This window comes from Hippoglossus hippoglossus, chromosome 11 (assembly GCF_009819705.1).
Source record: "Hippoglossus hippoglossus isolate fHipHip1 chromosome 11, fHipHip1.pri, whole genome shotgun sequence".
In the NCBI taxonomy this organism is placed as follows: Eukaryota; Metazoa; Chordata; class Actinopteri; order Pleuronectiformes; family Pleuronectidae; genus Hippoglossus; species Hippoglossus hippoglossus.
In genome coordinates, this window is record NC_047161.1 from 10,578,432 (window position 1) to 10,592,904 (window position 14,473).

Below are 14,473 nucleotides of genomic sequence, written 5' to 3' on the forward strand. Positions count from 1 at the left end.
AGGGAGGGAGGGATGGAGATGAAGGGAGGGATGGAGATGGAGATGGAGAGATGAAGGGAGGGATGGAGATGAGCGATGAAAGATGAAGGGATGGAGATGGAGAGATGGAGGGAGGGATGGAGATGGAGGGATGGAGATGGAGAGAATAGACGGGGACAGAGATAGAGATGAGTGGGAGCTGCTGCTGTTGTAGCACGAGCACCAGCTCTCGTACATTCCTCGCGAGTGTGTGGGCGAGTGGCTCAAGGTTCAGAGCTGTCAGCGCTCCTCACCCCTCCTCTCACCTCTCCTCCTCTCCTCTCCTCTCCTCTCCTCTCCTCTCCTCTCCTCACCCCTCCTCTCACCTCTCCTCCTCTCCTCTCCCCTCCTCTCCTCTCCTCTCCTCTCCTCTCCTCACCCCTCCTCTCTCCTCTCCTCTCCTCTCCTCGCACCTCTCCTCCTCACCCCTCCTCTCACCTCTCCTCTCCTCTCCTCTCCTCTCCTCTCCTCTCCTCTCCTCTTCTCTCCTCTCCTCTCCTCTCCTCTCTCCTCTCTCCTCACCCCTCCTCTCCTCCTCACCCCTCCCCATCGCTCCGACGCAGACAGGCAAAAGGCGGAGGAGGAGCAACGGACCTCCACAGTCCACAGACGCCTGGTGTCAGCGGCAGTCGATCGGTCGGTGGTCGGCAGCACACGGCAGCACGAGCCCCAGCGGAGGGAGGGAGACTCCTCGCAGCCCCACGGTAAGATAACTGACACTCACCGCGGCGGATGACGCCTCCTGCGTTTCGCGTGTCACTCCGCCGACGCTTCTTGTTGCCTGGTGCCCTCTTGACCGCACTTTCCCGATCTGATTATTAAAAAATCAGACAAACGAAAGCAGAAGCAAAAATTACAATGACGGGTTAATAATGAGGCAGAAACTCCCGAGTGAACGCGGCTACACGAGGGTCTAACTACAGCGATCAGTCGCAGTTACCTCCGGATCTCGAACGGCCGCGACACCGATGAATGAAAGATAACTGACGTTTCCGAGCCGGTAAATGTGTTTAATTATATTTAATCTTTAACCCAACGTGTGTTACGTTGATCCGTTGGAGCTCAAACTGTTTTGATTCACCGGGGGAAATGTTCGATCAGCGCTTTCTCTTTATATTTCTCGTAGCTTGGGTGTAAAATGTGAGTTTAAAAGCAGGTTCCAGTCACAGTTTCCCTCGCTTTTTCACGTCAGGTTAACGTGTCTTGATATTAGCAGCTATACTAAGCTATACCCCCCCCCCCCCCTTTCCTGGGTCTCCTCCGCCCGCCGACCTCCGCAGCCCACACGCAGCTGACAGCGCGGTGAAGTCCCGGAGCAGGAGGTCCGCTCCCCGCCTGCCCGGGAGTAAAAATAGCCCGGAGCTCCAGCTTAGCCCGGGTCACTGTAATGCGACACAAACCCACAGACACATGTCCGCCTTTCTCTACGTGTGAGGACACTTATTGGCACAATGCACTTAATCTTAACTATCGCAGATGACTAACCACAACTTAAACCTTATTGTCGTTAAAAGTTTAAATCAATAAAAAATAACTTTGAAGCTGTGGAGACTAAAAATGTCCGCATAAAGAATTTGAATCCGAATTAGTCCTCACAACTACGTGCACACACTGAAGTTTGCACACCTGTCCTTGTTAGGACCCTGCCTTGACTTCCATTCATTGTGGACTGTCTAATTAAAACCTGATCCTTAACCTTGATTATTACCACTTCATACCTAATCCTAACCTTTACCCCAAAACAGATCATATTTTACCACCAGCCTTAACCAGGACCTCAGAAATTATATTCTCGCCTAATTAGGACCTGGCTTTTACCCGGTCCCCATGAGGTCCACTGGTCCTGACAAGGTCAGTTTATATGCTGGAGAGGGTCCTAAAGATACAACAAAAACAAGTACACACATGCCTGCACACGGGCACAGCTCCCACTATCCCCAAAGTAGATCACACTTGCTCCATCCAGCCTTGTCACTGCTTGGCCCCGTTATGTGGGTTAACAGGATGCCTCAGAGTTGTGCATGAAGATGACACCTGTTTCTTTTTGGCATACTCAGCGCATCCTCCATTTAAACGTGTGTGAGCACAGTCACACAGTTAAGATGGCATCCGTTTTTTTTTTATTATTATGAGTGACAAACGGTGCTTAATTTTGTGTGAAGTCGCCCTTTAAAAGCATCACTGCGTACTACTGCGTGTTGTGTGTATGTGCTGGTATTCCCCTCCCTCAGCTCAGGTTGGAGTTTGCAGCTGTCGCACCCACAAGTCGCTGCGGTGATAAGGCTGTTGTGGCTGCCCAGGTGCTGGGAACTCAAAGGACAAAATAACCTAAATTCCACCAGCAGCCTACTTTCTGTTCTTTGTCTTAAAGTGGAGGGCGAAATAATTCATGACCTGTTTTATTTGACTCGAATATGCTGCGGCGAGGAGGTGAAGTAAAACCTGCCCAGAAATAAGATCTCTCTTACAGCTGCAGATGTAAAAAAAAAAATAAGAAAAGTGGATAGCACAGAATATGCAACAATATTTTAAACTAAAAAGAAAGGTAAACTAAAAAGCCATATATCCTGTTCATGAGAAAACAATAGTAGCCCAATTAGAGGCTCAGGGGGGAAAAGCCGTGTGCACGTTATTGATAAACAAAGCGCCGCAGGCTCTGAGTTTGCCTCAAACTTCTCAATTATTATTTCAAACCAGAGAGACCTGCTCTTTTCAGTTTTTAGTCTCTCGCCGAATCGTTTCCTAATGAGCTTCCAGTCCCCCTTTTAAATTCAGCTGCAGCCTCAGAGACAAAACACAAACAGCAGCTTCTGTGGCCACAGGCGATGATGGTGTCTGGTTTTTATAGGTTTTTCTCACAATGGAAAACTGCAAATAAAATGCTAAAAGAAGGAAAGCAGAGGCAGACTGTCCTTGGGAATTGCAAGATATGTAGATACATGTCTACTAGAGGATGAACACAAGCATATTCAGTGTGCAATGAGAGACGTCTTTGTTAAACAATGCAACAACCACTGGTAATCCTGCTATTCACAGATATATTCTCAGCGGTCTTAAATATAAATTGGATGGCACTGGACTTAAGGACTTAATATAACTTGCTTGAGCTGACAATGACCATCTAAAGTAGCTTTTGGATGTTGTCCCACTGGCCCGCCTGTGTGTCAGTGTGGATGAGCCAGGCAGCTTTTGGCTGGAGAAGAAAGGTGTCCTGGTGAGTAAGTGGCTCCGAGGCTGGAGGCTTTGGGGAGAGCAGCAGATGGATGATGATGTAGCGGGTACTGGCGCTCCCTGCCTCCCGCCGCCATCCGTCACGCGCTAATGATCGTGTCACACCTTCTCCCCGGGCGGCCGGGCTGCTTCTGCAGCGCTCAGCTCAAAAAACTGGTAGCTCCACTCAAATCCCGTCTTCACGGACGTTGGCTGAAAAGCCCGGAGACAGACTGTGCCGCAAGCCTCTCCGTCACCAATTCCTCGCTTCTCTCCATCGCCTGCCTTCACCCCTCTTCACCTTTAAAGTCCCCGCAGACTGTTCCCTCATCTCTCCCCATCCCCTGCCTCCCTCACCTCCCATTAATCTTGTTTTCTCTGTAGTGTACGTCGTTCTTTCTCCTCTGTCTTCTTACACAGTGTTCCCATTCCTCTCTGATTGCTGTACAGTCACAGCTCTAATGCAGTTCGATACCACCATTCTTCCTCTTATATTTTATTCACTTTTTCTTTAATTATAACGATTAAGGGACATTTATCACTTCTATCCCTGCCCCTCCTCTATGTCTGAGGTCAGCCACAGTGCAGCACATGTGGAGCTGCTCTGCTTGGTCAAAGGACACCTCAACAGGAACCTGTCAACAGCACGTTAGGAGAGTGTGTCCTTTAGAGTGTTTATATGACTCCAGATCGTGTCCTCTTCCCTGGACTGCAGCAGACATATCCCTGCAGCATCCAGCTCTGATAAACAACCAAGCCACGACTAACAAGATTCATTATCTATGAATCGGCTGATTATTCCCTGATTAGTTGCCTTGTCTATAAAATGTCAGAGATGAGCAAATTAAATCATGATCATATATGACGGAGAAAATAAGTAAACTTTCACATTTGAGAAATTGGAACCAGGAAAGTTTAAGTAATTTCTGCCTAAAAAATTTTAATAATCTTCGACAAAAATGTCTGTCCATCACATCAATACTTATTGAGAAAATATCATTTTCAAGATAAATCTTTCTGAAAAACCTTCATGTGTAATGGTCTTTTCAATATTGGTTGAACATTAATCAATACATTTACCTATATATCAATAACAAACATGAATATGCATCACACCACAATCCGATTTTTTTATCAAACAAACCAACTAAACTACAGTATTGTTTACTACCATTGTAAATAAATTAGCACAAACTGTATACATTTTCAAGATGATACCTAACACAAAATTGCTCTAAGCAGCACGTGCAGAGATCTCAGACGCCTCCCCTCCTTACTAAGAATCTTTTTTTGTTGTTGGAATCACTGCTGTGGTGTATTGTGTTTCATTGAGGCGGTGTTGCTTTGCCTTACTTTAGAAGTAAACACCACTTGGCCCATGCGCTGAGAGGGGCCTTTTAAAAAAACTGCTCTTATCTCCATTCGGGTGTTAAATAACCATGTTGTGGGACTCGGCATCCTCCGAGCTCATTATCCTGTCCCAGGTGTTACAGCAATAAGAGTCCCCATGAGCTCTATGTTACCGCGGAATGCGTCCCCGCTGAACGCAGTTGGCCCTTTGAACAAAGATGGTGGAATGCCACTTCCAAAGTTTTGTCTGTCTCTTTGGTCTTAGCAGTATTCCCACCACCGGGATTACAAATTCAGCCCAGCATTCTGGGAATATCAGCGCGGGCGGATCGGATGATACCCTCCACAGCTGCTGCTTCTAAGAAAAGCTCGAGGGCAAACTCTAACACGCACACACACCAGACATGCGTTCTCATGAGCCACACACATGTAAATACACAAGCAAATACCACGTCCAAAGCACAGGCCTATATGTTACGGTCACAGATGCACAGGCACAGTTATAGTTCATTTACGGTAGCAATTAACTGTCAAGCCTGGGGAGTGTTTGGGACAGGGGTTAATACACACAGACATTGGCTGAGCTACTTGATATCATTCCCAGCAGCTATTCTTTTATGCTCGGTATGAGTGTGTGTGTGTAGTGGTGTTTCTGTTGTACAATGACCACTAAACACAGTTTTTTCTCCTGTGTTGTTCAATCTCTTCAGGCGGTTTTCCATTGACCAGTAAAGAGCCAGCAGAGAGAAAAGCGGTATAGAAGGCGAGCACGGGCGGAGAGAGAGAGAGGATAATTGCGTTTCTGGCTGCCCTGTGGGAACATGGGATATATGACCTCATCATTCACCTGTGAGGCTCTCCAGTAAACAACTAGGTTCGGAACAGCATACACACATACACACATACACACATGCACAGACGCGTCCTAATGCAGGCAAAGATATTTCTACACAGTGAAAAAGGCAAATGCCCACAGCAGACCCAGTCAGCATTTTGTATTTTTTTTAGAAAGATGACTGAGGCCGCTGTCGAAAGTGCAGATGTCCTCCTTAAACCCTGCGATGTGACACCATGTGATGTCATCGGCTGTTCCTCCCCGCCGCCATGCCTGCCGCTCTGCAACCAGAGGGAGGAAGAGGAGTGCCTCCATGACAGCAAGAAGCCAGAGCAGCAAGTAAGTGACAAAACCGTGCCTCCCGCTAAGTACCCCATTAATAATATACCACCAATTTATGCACCCCTCCCCACCCCCACTCCTTCCATGCTCACTCCATGACAAATTGTGTCCTCACTCGCAGAAACACTGTCACCAGGTGCAACCAAAGAAAAAACTTAAGGTAAGCTAAAATAATTCCGCCGCTCATTATTCATCCTCACTGAAATATCGATTGCATTACACTCTATGAATATGTAATATTGCGTGATTGTGTTTGTGTATTTTAGGCAAAAGGAAAGTTAGTGCGCAGTGTGGCCGTCTGCGAAGAGTCCTCGCCATTTGAAGAAATCCAGGTAACATCCACATTATCATCCGCCTCCTCCTCTTCCTCCTCTTCCTCCTCCTCCTCCTCATGTTCATCCACACACTGAAATGATTCTTTATTCTCCTCTCAGGAATCTCCAGACACGAACATCTCATCTAGCTGCCATGACAATGAGAGAACATCCTGCAAGGAGGAAGAGCAGGAGAAGAGCGCAGATCCAAAGAAACATTCACTGTCCAAAGGTGTGTGTGTGTGTTTTGTGTGTGTGTTTGTGTACCCGCCTGTGTGCGTGTCTGTGTGCCCGCCTGTGTGCGTGTCTGTGTGTGTGTTGTGATCGATGTCTCATAAAAGAGAAACAAGAGAAAACAAATAAAATGTAATAAAGTGGAATTCTGTGCCACTATTCAGATGCAGTTCTCTCGGGGTCTTTTGATATTGCAGTGCGCTTTTTTTTGCGTTATTATTTTTATTGTCTCGTAATTCATCCCGCCCGCCTGTGTCGCCGATCTCTCAGAGTCCAGCGCGGAATACACCGACTCCACCGGCATAGACCTGCACCAGTTTATAGTCGACACCCTCAACAGCAACCCCAGAGACCGAATGATGCTGCTTAAACTGGAGCAGGACGTGACTGACTTCATCAGCAGCAATAGGTGTGTGTCCGTGTCCGTGTGTGTTTGTGTGTGTGGGTGGAGCAGATTTCATAACCTTATTGTGCTATCTACCTTTTTAATGTGCTGAAATAAAACATATACAGGTCAAACCTACAAAATATATATTTTTTAATTTTGTTAATTGAAAATATGTTTTTGTTTAGCTGACTTACTACAATTCAGTCCAAACAGCTCATTTAGCGTATTGATCAATATATTGATCCGGTTACGTTAGTGTGGCCGTGTTTGCAGCACAGGGGATGAAACTGGATTTAAGCCACACACAAAAAAAAACTACGAGTCTCACTTTACCTCCTTCTCTCTCCCTCTCCCTCCCTCCCACTTTCATCACTGCTTCCTTCTATCTTCCTCTCTGCCTCACTCCTCCCTTTTCATACCGCCTCTCTCTTTCCCCCCATTTCTATCACCCTCAGCCCCTTTAAGAAGTTCCATCAAATGTCGTCCTACCACCGTATGCTGGTCCATCGGGTGTCGGCCTACTTTGGCATGGAGCACAATGTAGACCAGACAGGCAAGTCTGTCATCATCAACAGGACCAGCAGCACACGCATGTAAGCATCTATAATGTATCTGTGAGTGTATGCATGTGAATCCTTGCCTGTTCGTGTGGACTTACAATGGTTGTTACTTTGTCTACCAAGACCGGAGCAGCGTTTTCTGGACGAGGTGCAGGACAAGACCGATGAAATCCACTGCTGGAAAACTATCTTGAAGAGAGACAACAGCTCAGATGATCAGGTTTGTCTGTGCTCCTATATCTATAGTTGCCCGTCTCTAAGGACTTTACTCCCGCGCTTGACATTTATTGCATCGCGTCAGCAAATTGACTCGTTGTCATTACTCGCTTTGCAGACCCGAAACCAACCCTTTCGAGAGAAGCAGGGCAAGTCAGTGGAGGAGAGGGAGGAGGAGTACCAAAGAACACGAGACCGAATCTTCAACCAAGCGGTGAGACAAGTAGACAGAGGGAGATGAGGAGAAACAAGACAGAGACAGAGAGGAGACCTTCTAATTTCTCTGCTCTTGTGTTACAGCCTCTCTACACCCAGGAGAGCGCCCATGTAGAAACCAGGTAACCTTGCCTGTAGTGCATTCTCTCCACGTTCATTTTCAATTCTTATATTTAGCTGAGAACATTAATATATGCCTCTCTGTGTGTATGTGTGTGTGTGTGTGTTTCTGTGTGCAGGGCGGTGGAGGAGTACAACCCATATGCTGAAACCCAGAGGAGAAGGCAGCTCTTCAGGTAAAGCTCTGTCGGCAAAGCGTGGTCATTCATCATCTTAATCTGATCAGCCTGGCTGCCACAGACTTTGTCAGAGTCTGCAGCAGGAACACAAAGAGGACCTTTATTTGTGTGTGTGTTTGTCAGTGTGTAGGCTTTTTCTGCCATTCTGAATCAAAATGAACTGAAGGAAAGTCTTTGCAGATAATTTACGTCGATGAATGTCATGTAAAACCCTCGGTGCGTCACTGAGCCGGAATCGAACCACTTTTGAATGAGGCTGTAGGATAATTCTGGCCGTGCCCCACAGGAGGAGCCGCGGCAGCTCAGGCTCCAGTCAGGGCAGCAGCAGGCAGAGCAGCACGGACACCGACTGTCGCTATGGCAACGACCCCCAACCCTGGAGCAGCACAGACTCTGATTCCTCCTACCAGTGGACAAGCCCCGCCCCAAAACCCCGTCAACCTGCCAACCACAGCTGGGAGGGACGCGGTTCAGGTGCGTCCTCAGAATTAAAATGTCGTGACTTTTTCATCGCTTCTTATTTCACAGCTTCGATGTGTAAATTCAGAGGGTGAGACACTTTGCTCCTCTATTCCTGCGAGCCAGCGAACTTGTCCCCCAGACTTCATCACCGCGCCGCACTCGGGAAAATCGCTGTTTATTAATTAGCAGTTTTTTTGTGGTTTTTTTAATCAGCAGCATCTAATTAACAAAAAACCAGTGGAAGTTCTTCTGGTGCGAAAAATTGAACCCAATCCACGAATGTTCACACCAAAGCTGTAAATTTTCACACGACACCTCCAGACTTCATCGCATATTCAGGAGGAGACATACATCATCGCCGAGGCTGCGCTGAGGGACTGCGCACAGTATGTTTGAGCACAGAGCGGGGGGTGGAGTGTGAGGTTCATCACACTGAGATGTTTTAAAGGTGATTTGTCATGTGTGGTGATAATAAAGCTCCCCTCTCTCCTCTCGTTCTTCCTCTACTGTGACTCTCAGGCTCCATCTCTCTGTTCAGACTGCCATCTGCCGGTCCCCACCCCCCGTCTCCGCCCATCGTAGAAGAGCCGGCTCACAACTCTGCCTACATCATTGAGAACGGGATCCCACCTGGCAGCATATTAGTGAACCCACAAACTGGTAGATAACACACACACGCTAACACACACACACACACACACATGTATATATACCAGTGAGGTTTTTGTACACACCACACTTATAAATGATCACACTCGACCCTCCCTCCTCTCAGGGCAGCCATTCCTGAACCCTGACGGATCCCCCGCTGTGTACAACCCTCCAGACGCTCAGCAGCCAATCAGGAGCCAGACTCAGCTGCAGGGCTCTCTGCCTCAGCAGCAGCAACAGCAGCAGGTAGCGAGCGCACAGCAGGAAGTGTTTGACATGCAGGATCTGTTCACGCATGTACGTACACACAAATGTCACTGTTTGTGCCTTTATCTGTGTCTCCACATGTGTGTGTCTCCCTCAGGTGGTTCAGTACTCGTCTGTGTCTTACTCAGCTCCTCAGATGTTGCCTGTCACTCCCTCACAGCCGTACTCGACAGTATGTATCGCTGCACAGGCCCACAACTGCTTTACACATGTGTGTTTATGCAGAATGCGTGTGTGTGTGTGTGTGTGTGTGTGTTTTGACCTTCTTTCTTTGACGGACAGATGGAGGACTTCTCCTCGCAGTTCGCTCACATGACAGGGAGCTGTCAGTCAACTGGTGAAGCCCCACCTCTCTACCCTCCCAGTCAGGGTTACATCTATGCAGCTCCTCCCCCACCCTCCCTCCCCCTCCCCCCCAGCTACTGCCAGCCCTCACCTCAGGTAGGGAGACGAGCAACAAACGCGATCCATATTTTTTTCACTTCTTTGCTGACTCCTCACATAAAATGCTCATCTTGTGACTGATGTGATGCTGTTCGTATGAAGGCTGCATTGATCGAACATTAACTCCGGCACCAAAATCCTGCTGTTAAAAGGAAGAATTTAATGCTACACAGAGGAAAAGTCATATTTTTGATTATAATATATTATCCTGTAGGTGCCTGTGTTTTACTACGGCCAGTACCCTACCTCAGCTCAGCAAGGATGCCGGCCTGTCTCACCCAGCCAGCACATCCACAGCCAAGTAGCACAACCAACAGGTACTTTCCACCATCTGTGTGTGTGTGTGTGTGTGTGTGTGTGTGTGTGTGTGTGCGTGTGCGTGCGCGTGTGTTTGTGTGTGTGTGTGTGTGTGTGTATGAGAAAGGCACAGACTGTGGCAGTAGAGGAGGGGGCCGTTACACTGTCAGAGATGTAGTCTGAGGGTCTCACAGTGAACCGGTCTCTTTTCCTGCTGCTTCTTTTCTGCGCAGGGATAAAGACCCAAAAGACGATCACACCTCAACACTGTGTTAGATTTTACAGTTAATCACAAACTGCTGCATCCTCACTTCTCAGTCAACACCTTCTTAGGTCTCACCAGTATCTGTGAAAACAACTCAAACCAATGTCTCAAGTTTTGTTGTTGTTGCTGTTATGATTAATGTTGACAATAAAGATATATATCCAACCAAATCCACTCCTGCTATATAAATTATGTAATATTTTTTATTTTCATCATTGATATTAAGTAAATGATAATAAAACAGAAAAGTACCCACAGCCATAAAATAATGAATAAAGGACAAATAGAGATTATAGCTATGGCCGTAAAGGTGTTGGCTGAAGCTGAAGCTTATAACACCCATCCTATATTAACACAATTAATAAACTCACTTCATGTTAAATACAGGTTATGTACATGTGTAAATGTTGTTTGCTGTATACATTTTTATATTTGCTTATTAACAAATAAAGAATTTGTGGATCATTTGCTTAGCGCTTATTTATTTCCCAATGTTTTTACTAACGTTATATGTTTACAGGCTTCATGTTGTTCTTCACAGCTCTTTCTAATATGTTCATATATAACTCTTAAGCTCTTTCATGACTTTTCTCTTCAATTCAAACGAAAGGCAGGGATAAAATACATATATTAATAATTTTCTTATTTACATGTGTGTTTGCAGCAGGTTACCCTCCCACTGTGGGGGTGCAGCAATCCTCCCACACTCAGGCCCAGGCTGTGCTGGGGACCTACTCACCAATGGCCTCTCATCAGTGTAGCATGGTTCAGGTAAACACAGAGCACCCACGGGTGTCATTCCGCGTCAGTGTTGAAGTTCACAAAGTGCGTGTGCAAGCAAATTCTTCGCTCCAACTTTAACTTCCGTCCTGCAGGGGGGCGTTCCGGTGTCCTACCCCCAGAGTAAAGTTGTGACTGGGGTGGGCGGGGAGGTGGGTTACTGCGTGGTGGCGCCCCAGCCCTCCCACCACAGCGGCTGCCATCCTCCCAGCTGCACCAGCCTCGGCGCTCCGGCCTGGAGCCAACAGTACTGATGCCGCCGCAGCGGATGGAGCGATGATAACTGGTTCCTGCGTGACCTCACCGCACACACTTAACGCAAACGCCTTTTTAATTTTTCCACTCTCCCCTCCCTCCCTCCCTTCTCCCCTCCCTCCCCTCCCTCCCTCCCTTCTCACCTACACCCCCTTCTTCCTGACGATGCCCACAGGGCTCACTGTTCACACTCACACACACACACACACATAAATGTACCACTGTACCAAAGCTTAATAGTATATATACCAGAGCTGCTGTATTGAATGCATTATTTATATACACAAATGGAGTTTTATAAATATATTATAAATTATATACTGTGTTTTAATGCACTGTGTGAAGAGAATAAAGTGTTATTGCTGGAGTGACACGGTCGCCTTTCTTTGTCGTCCTGGCTCTTCATGTTCATGTTGACGATGATGTTAATGGGGGTGGATGCAGCCATGATGAGACATACATCAGGACATAAAGTGCTTCATACGCTCAGAACATCAAATAGAAACATGGTGGTGGTGGTGTGTGCACGGGGGGGGGGGGGGCACTGATAAGGCCGTTAGCCTACCACTGAGATCACTAATGGGAAATGAATGTCACTGCATTAAGATGTGAATAACTAACGAGCACACGAAACATGTTTGCGTTGATCTGGTGGATCATTGGGGGCGTTTGGTTTTCTTTAGGAAACACAAGACGTTTACCCAAAGAGAATGTGACGACGTTCAGGCTCAAGTCAACATGACATGTGTTACATTTTATAAAAATAGCAAAGAACATTTCCAGTTACCATCCCAGATTAAGCTGCAGGAGGATTTATATTTTGAGACTTGAGCGCCCCCTCCTGCTCTAACACTCTCTGTGCACCATCCTAACATCTACGTAAAAGAAGACAAGTAATGTGATGTAACCAGTTCATTTACTCTTCTTACTGAATAACTACAGCACTAGAGTGTTTATTTATATAAAGGAATGCAGCTAAAAAGAGCTTCTATTGTTATTTAATCTGCTAATTAGCTTCACCATTAACCAATTAATCAAATATTTAATGCAGAAAATAGTGCACAGTTGCTCTAATTATTAGCTTTGTCCTAAAAGAACTGAAACATTTCTTAATTTGTACATTTTTATGTTAATTCTTCACAAATTTAGAAACTAGAATAAGTAACATTAGGGCAGTTTTTGATTAAAATATTTGCAAACAATTGATTAACCGATCAGCAAGATTTGTGTTGATACTATTTGACTAATAATTTCAGCTCTGATTCAATCTGAAAAAAAAAGTCATTATTGGTTTTTCAACAGACAATTTGACTTGTATGTGATATTATTCATTATTAATTTTTTGTGCCTTTTCTACTGTCACAAATATAAATGTTGAGTCGAAGACACGGATCAGCATCCAACTAAAACAGCTCAAAACTAAATAAGTCTTTACAGATGTACAGAATCACTGCATCATTTAAATGGCTCCTCTTTCGAGTCCTCCTCAACCGACGTGTTACATCACTGCGATAAAACTACTTTCACTTCCATGTGAACATTAACTGATGAGCCGACGTGTTATTGTTCAGATGCTGCGTAATTCACTTTGTCCTGCACCTGATTCATATTCTCTCCCCATCAAATTCAATAAAACATTTCCATCATCCACACGCGGCTTCAAAATTAAATTTGGGCTTCATGACTGCCGTATTGAATGCATAATTAATAACCGAGCGACGGTTTCACAAAGCCAGCTCTATTTCTGTCCTTTCCACACACAGACTTGAGCAGCAGCAGTGCAGGTTCCATGATCTTTAATAAAAGGCACATGTACAGCCATAGTGAGATGAGTGAGTCCACTGGCATAGAGACGAAGCATTAAAACACAGAAATACAGGAAGTAGAGGTCAGGAGGAGAGAGCTCTATCTGCTTTACAGTAGAATCTACGTAACATCTTCTCGTTCTTGTTCAAGTAAGTCTAACACTAATATGTCGCTGTGTTAAGGTAAAACTCCCCATCCCCCGCCACACACACACACACACACACCCCATCCATCACCACCCAATGTCTGGTCTTCCAGAAAAGTCCTGGTCGTCGAGCTCTGAGCGCACATGGATGTCCAGATCACCCTGAGACTCCGTGCTCACAGTTTGGGTTTTTTATTCCTTTGCTGTCGCTGACTCGTCCCCGTGGTCGGATCAGTCTGTTCGGGAGTAAAAATAGTATTTTGGGCTCCTGTTGTCCTCAGGTTTCCATCAGCTTCTTTATATTTCACACAAGGACCCAGAATCCAACCGGTGCTCTCATACCGGAAAACTACCAGGCCCCAGGTTGTCTGTGTGTCACAACGTTTGTTGTGATTTTAATGAAAAACTATTTTATTTGAGGAAAAATGGACCAAAACAGTAGGTTTCCCTTGATTTTTAACACTTGTAGTTTTGGATGATTGTTCAAATAAACTCAAAAAGGTAATAGGGCATGATGGGAAAATATATATATATGATTGTGTCATAAAGAAGAAAAAAACCACATATGGAGGCTGGAGTCGTCCTGCAGTGGCTGTTGTTAGGTTCCAACATTCCTTTGACGCGCGTCTTCCTCATTTCACGCTCGTACTGTCCGATTAATAAATGCCCAAAAAATCTTATAAATAAAAAAGTTGAGCACATATTGTGTAAGCATCAGAATATCAGCAAAAGTAATCAAAGTGGTGGACATAGATTTTGTCACAGCCATAAATTGACACTGTAATGTTACAATGGGGCAAATTCCCAAACAAATTAGCAAGAAATGAAATAACCAGTAACCAGGAGCTACCTTGATTAGTTCCACAAAATAAAACACAGCAATATGATATCAGCACTGTTCTGATAATGGATTAATCATTTCAGTCACTTTTAAATATGCCAGACTATCTAGTTCCAGGTTTTCAAATGTGAGGAGTTGCTGCTTGGTAAATAAAATATCTTTTGGTTTGTTGGAAAAACTGTCACTTTGTGCGGTGATGATTTTATCCAATAAACAATGAATCCATAAGTAAAATAGTTGAAGTTCTAAAACTGACACACAGTGAACCTGGGGCCCCC

The 14,473-nt window shown here is 45.6% G+C and overlaps 1 protein-coding gene across 1 annotated transcript; it reads left to right on the forward strand.

Annotated features, from left to right (window-relative positions):
• The first annotated feature begins 581 nt into the window (after positions 1-581).
• Positions 582-11,776, forward strand: arpp21 (cAMP-regulated phosphoprotein, 21). The gene is made up of 20 exons (XM_034599571.1): positions 582-722; positions 5,289-5,452; positions 5,587-5,752; positions 5,877-5,915; positions 6,022-6,087; positions 6,190-6,301; positions 6,574-6,712; positions 7,147-7,284; positions 7,375-7,471; positions 7,586-7,681; positions 7,768-7,805; positions 7,923-7,979; positions 8,269-8,456; positions 8,964-9,104; positions 9,220-9,341; positions 9,460-9,534; positions 9,645-9,803; positions 10,021-10,123; positions 11,033-11,139; positions 11,244-11,776. Exons 3-20 carry the CDS (start codon positions 5,591-5,593, stop codon positions 11,400-11,402), a joined length of 1,998 nt encoding a protein of 665 aa, XP_034455462.1. The 5' UTR covers positions 582-722; positions 5,289-5,452; positions 5,587-5,590; the 3' UTR covers positions 11,403-11,776.
• The last annotated feature ends 2,697 nt before the right edge of the window (positions 11,777-14,473 follow it).

What these genes read in the sequence shown, in the direction of transcription:
- arpp21 (XM_034599571.1), top strand. Translation starts at nt 5,591, where the DNA reads ATGACTGAGGCCGCTGTCGAAAGTGCAGATGTCCTCCTTAAACCCTGC. An exon ending in AACCAAAGAAAAAACTTAAG is followed by an intron (nt 5,916 to 6,021) that starts GTAAGCTAAAAT and finishes TGTGTATTTTAG; the next exon opens with GCAAAAGGAAAGTTAGTGCG. An exon ending in CGCCATTTGAAGAAATCCAG is followed by an intron (nt 6,088 to 6,189) that starts GTAACATCCACA and finishes TTCTCCTCTCAG; the next exon opens with GAATCTCCAGACACGAACAT.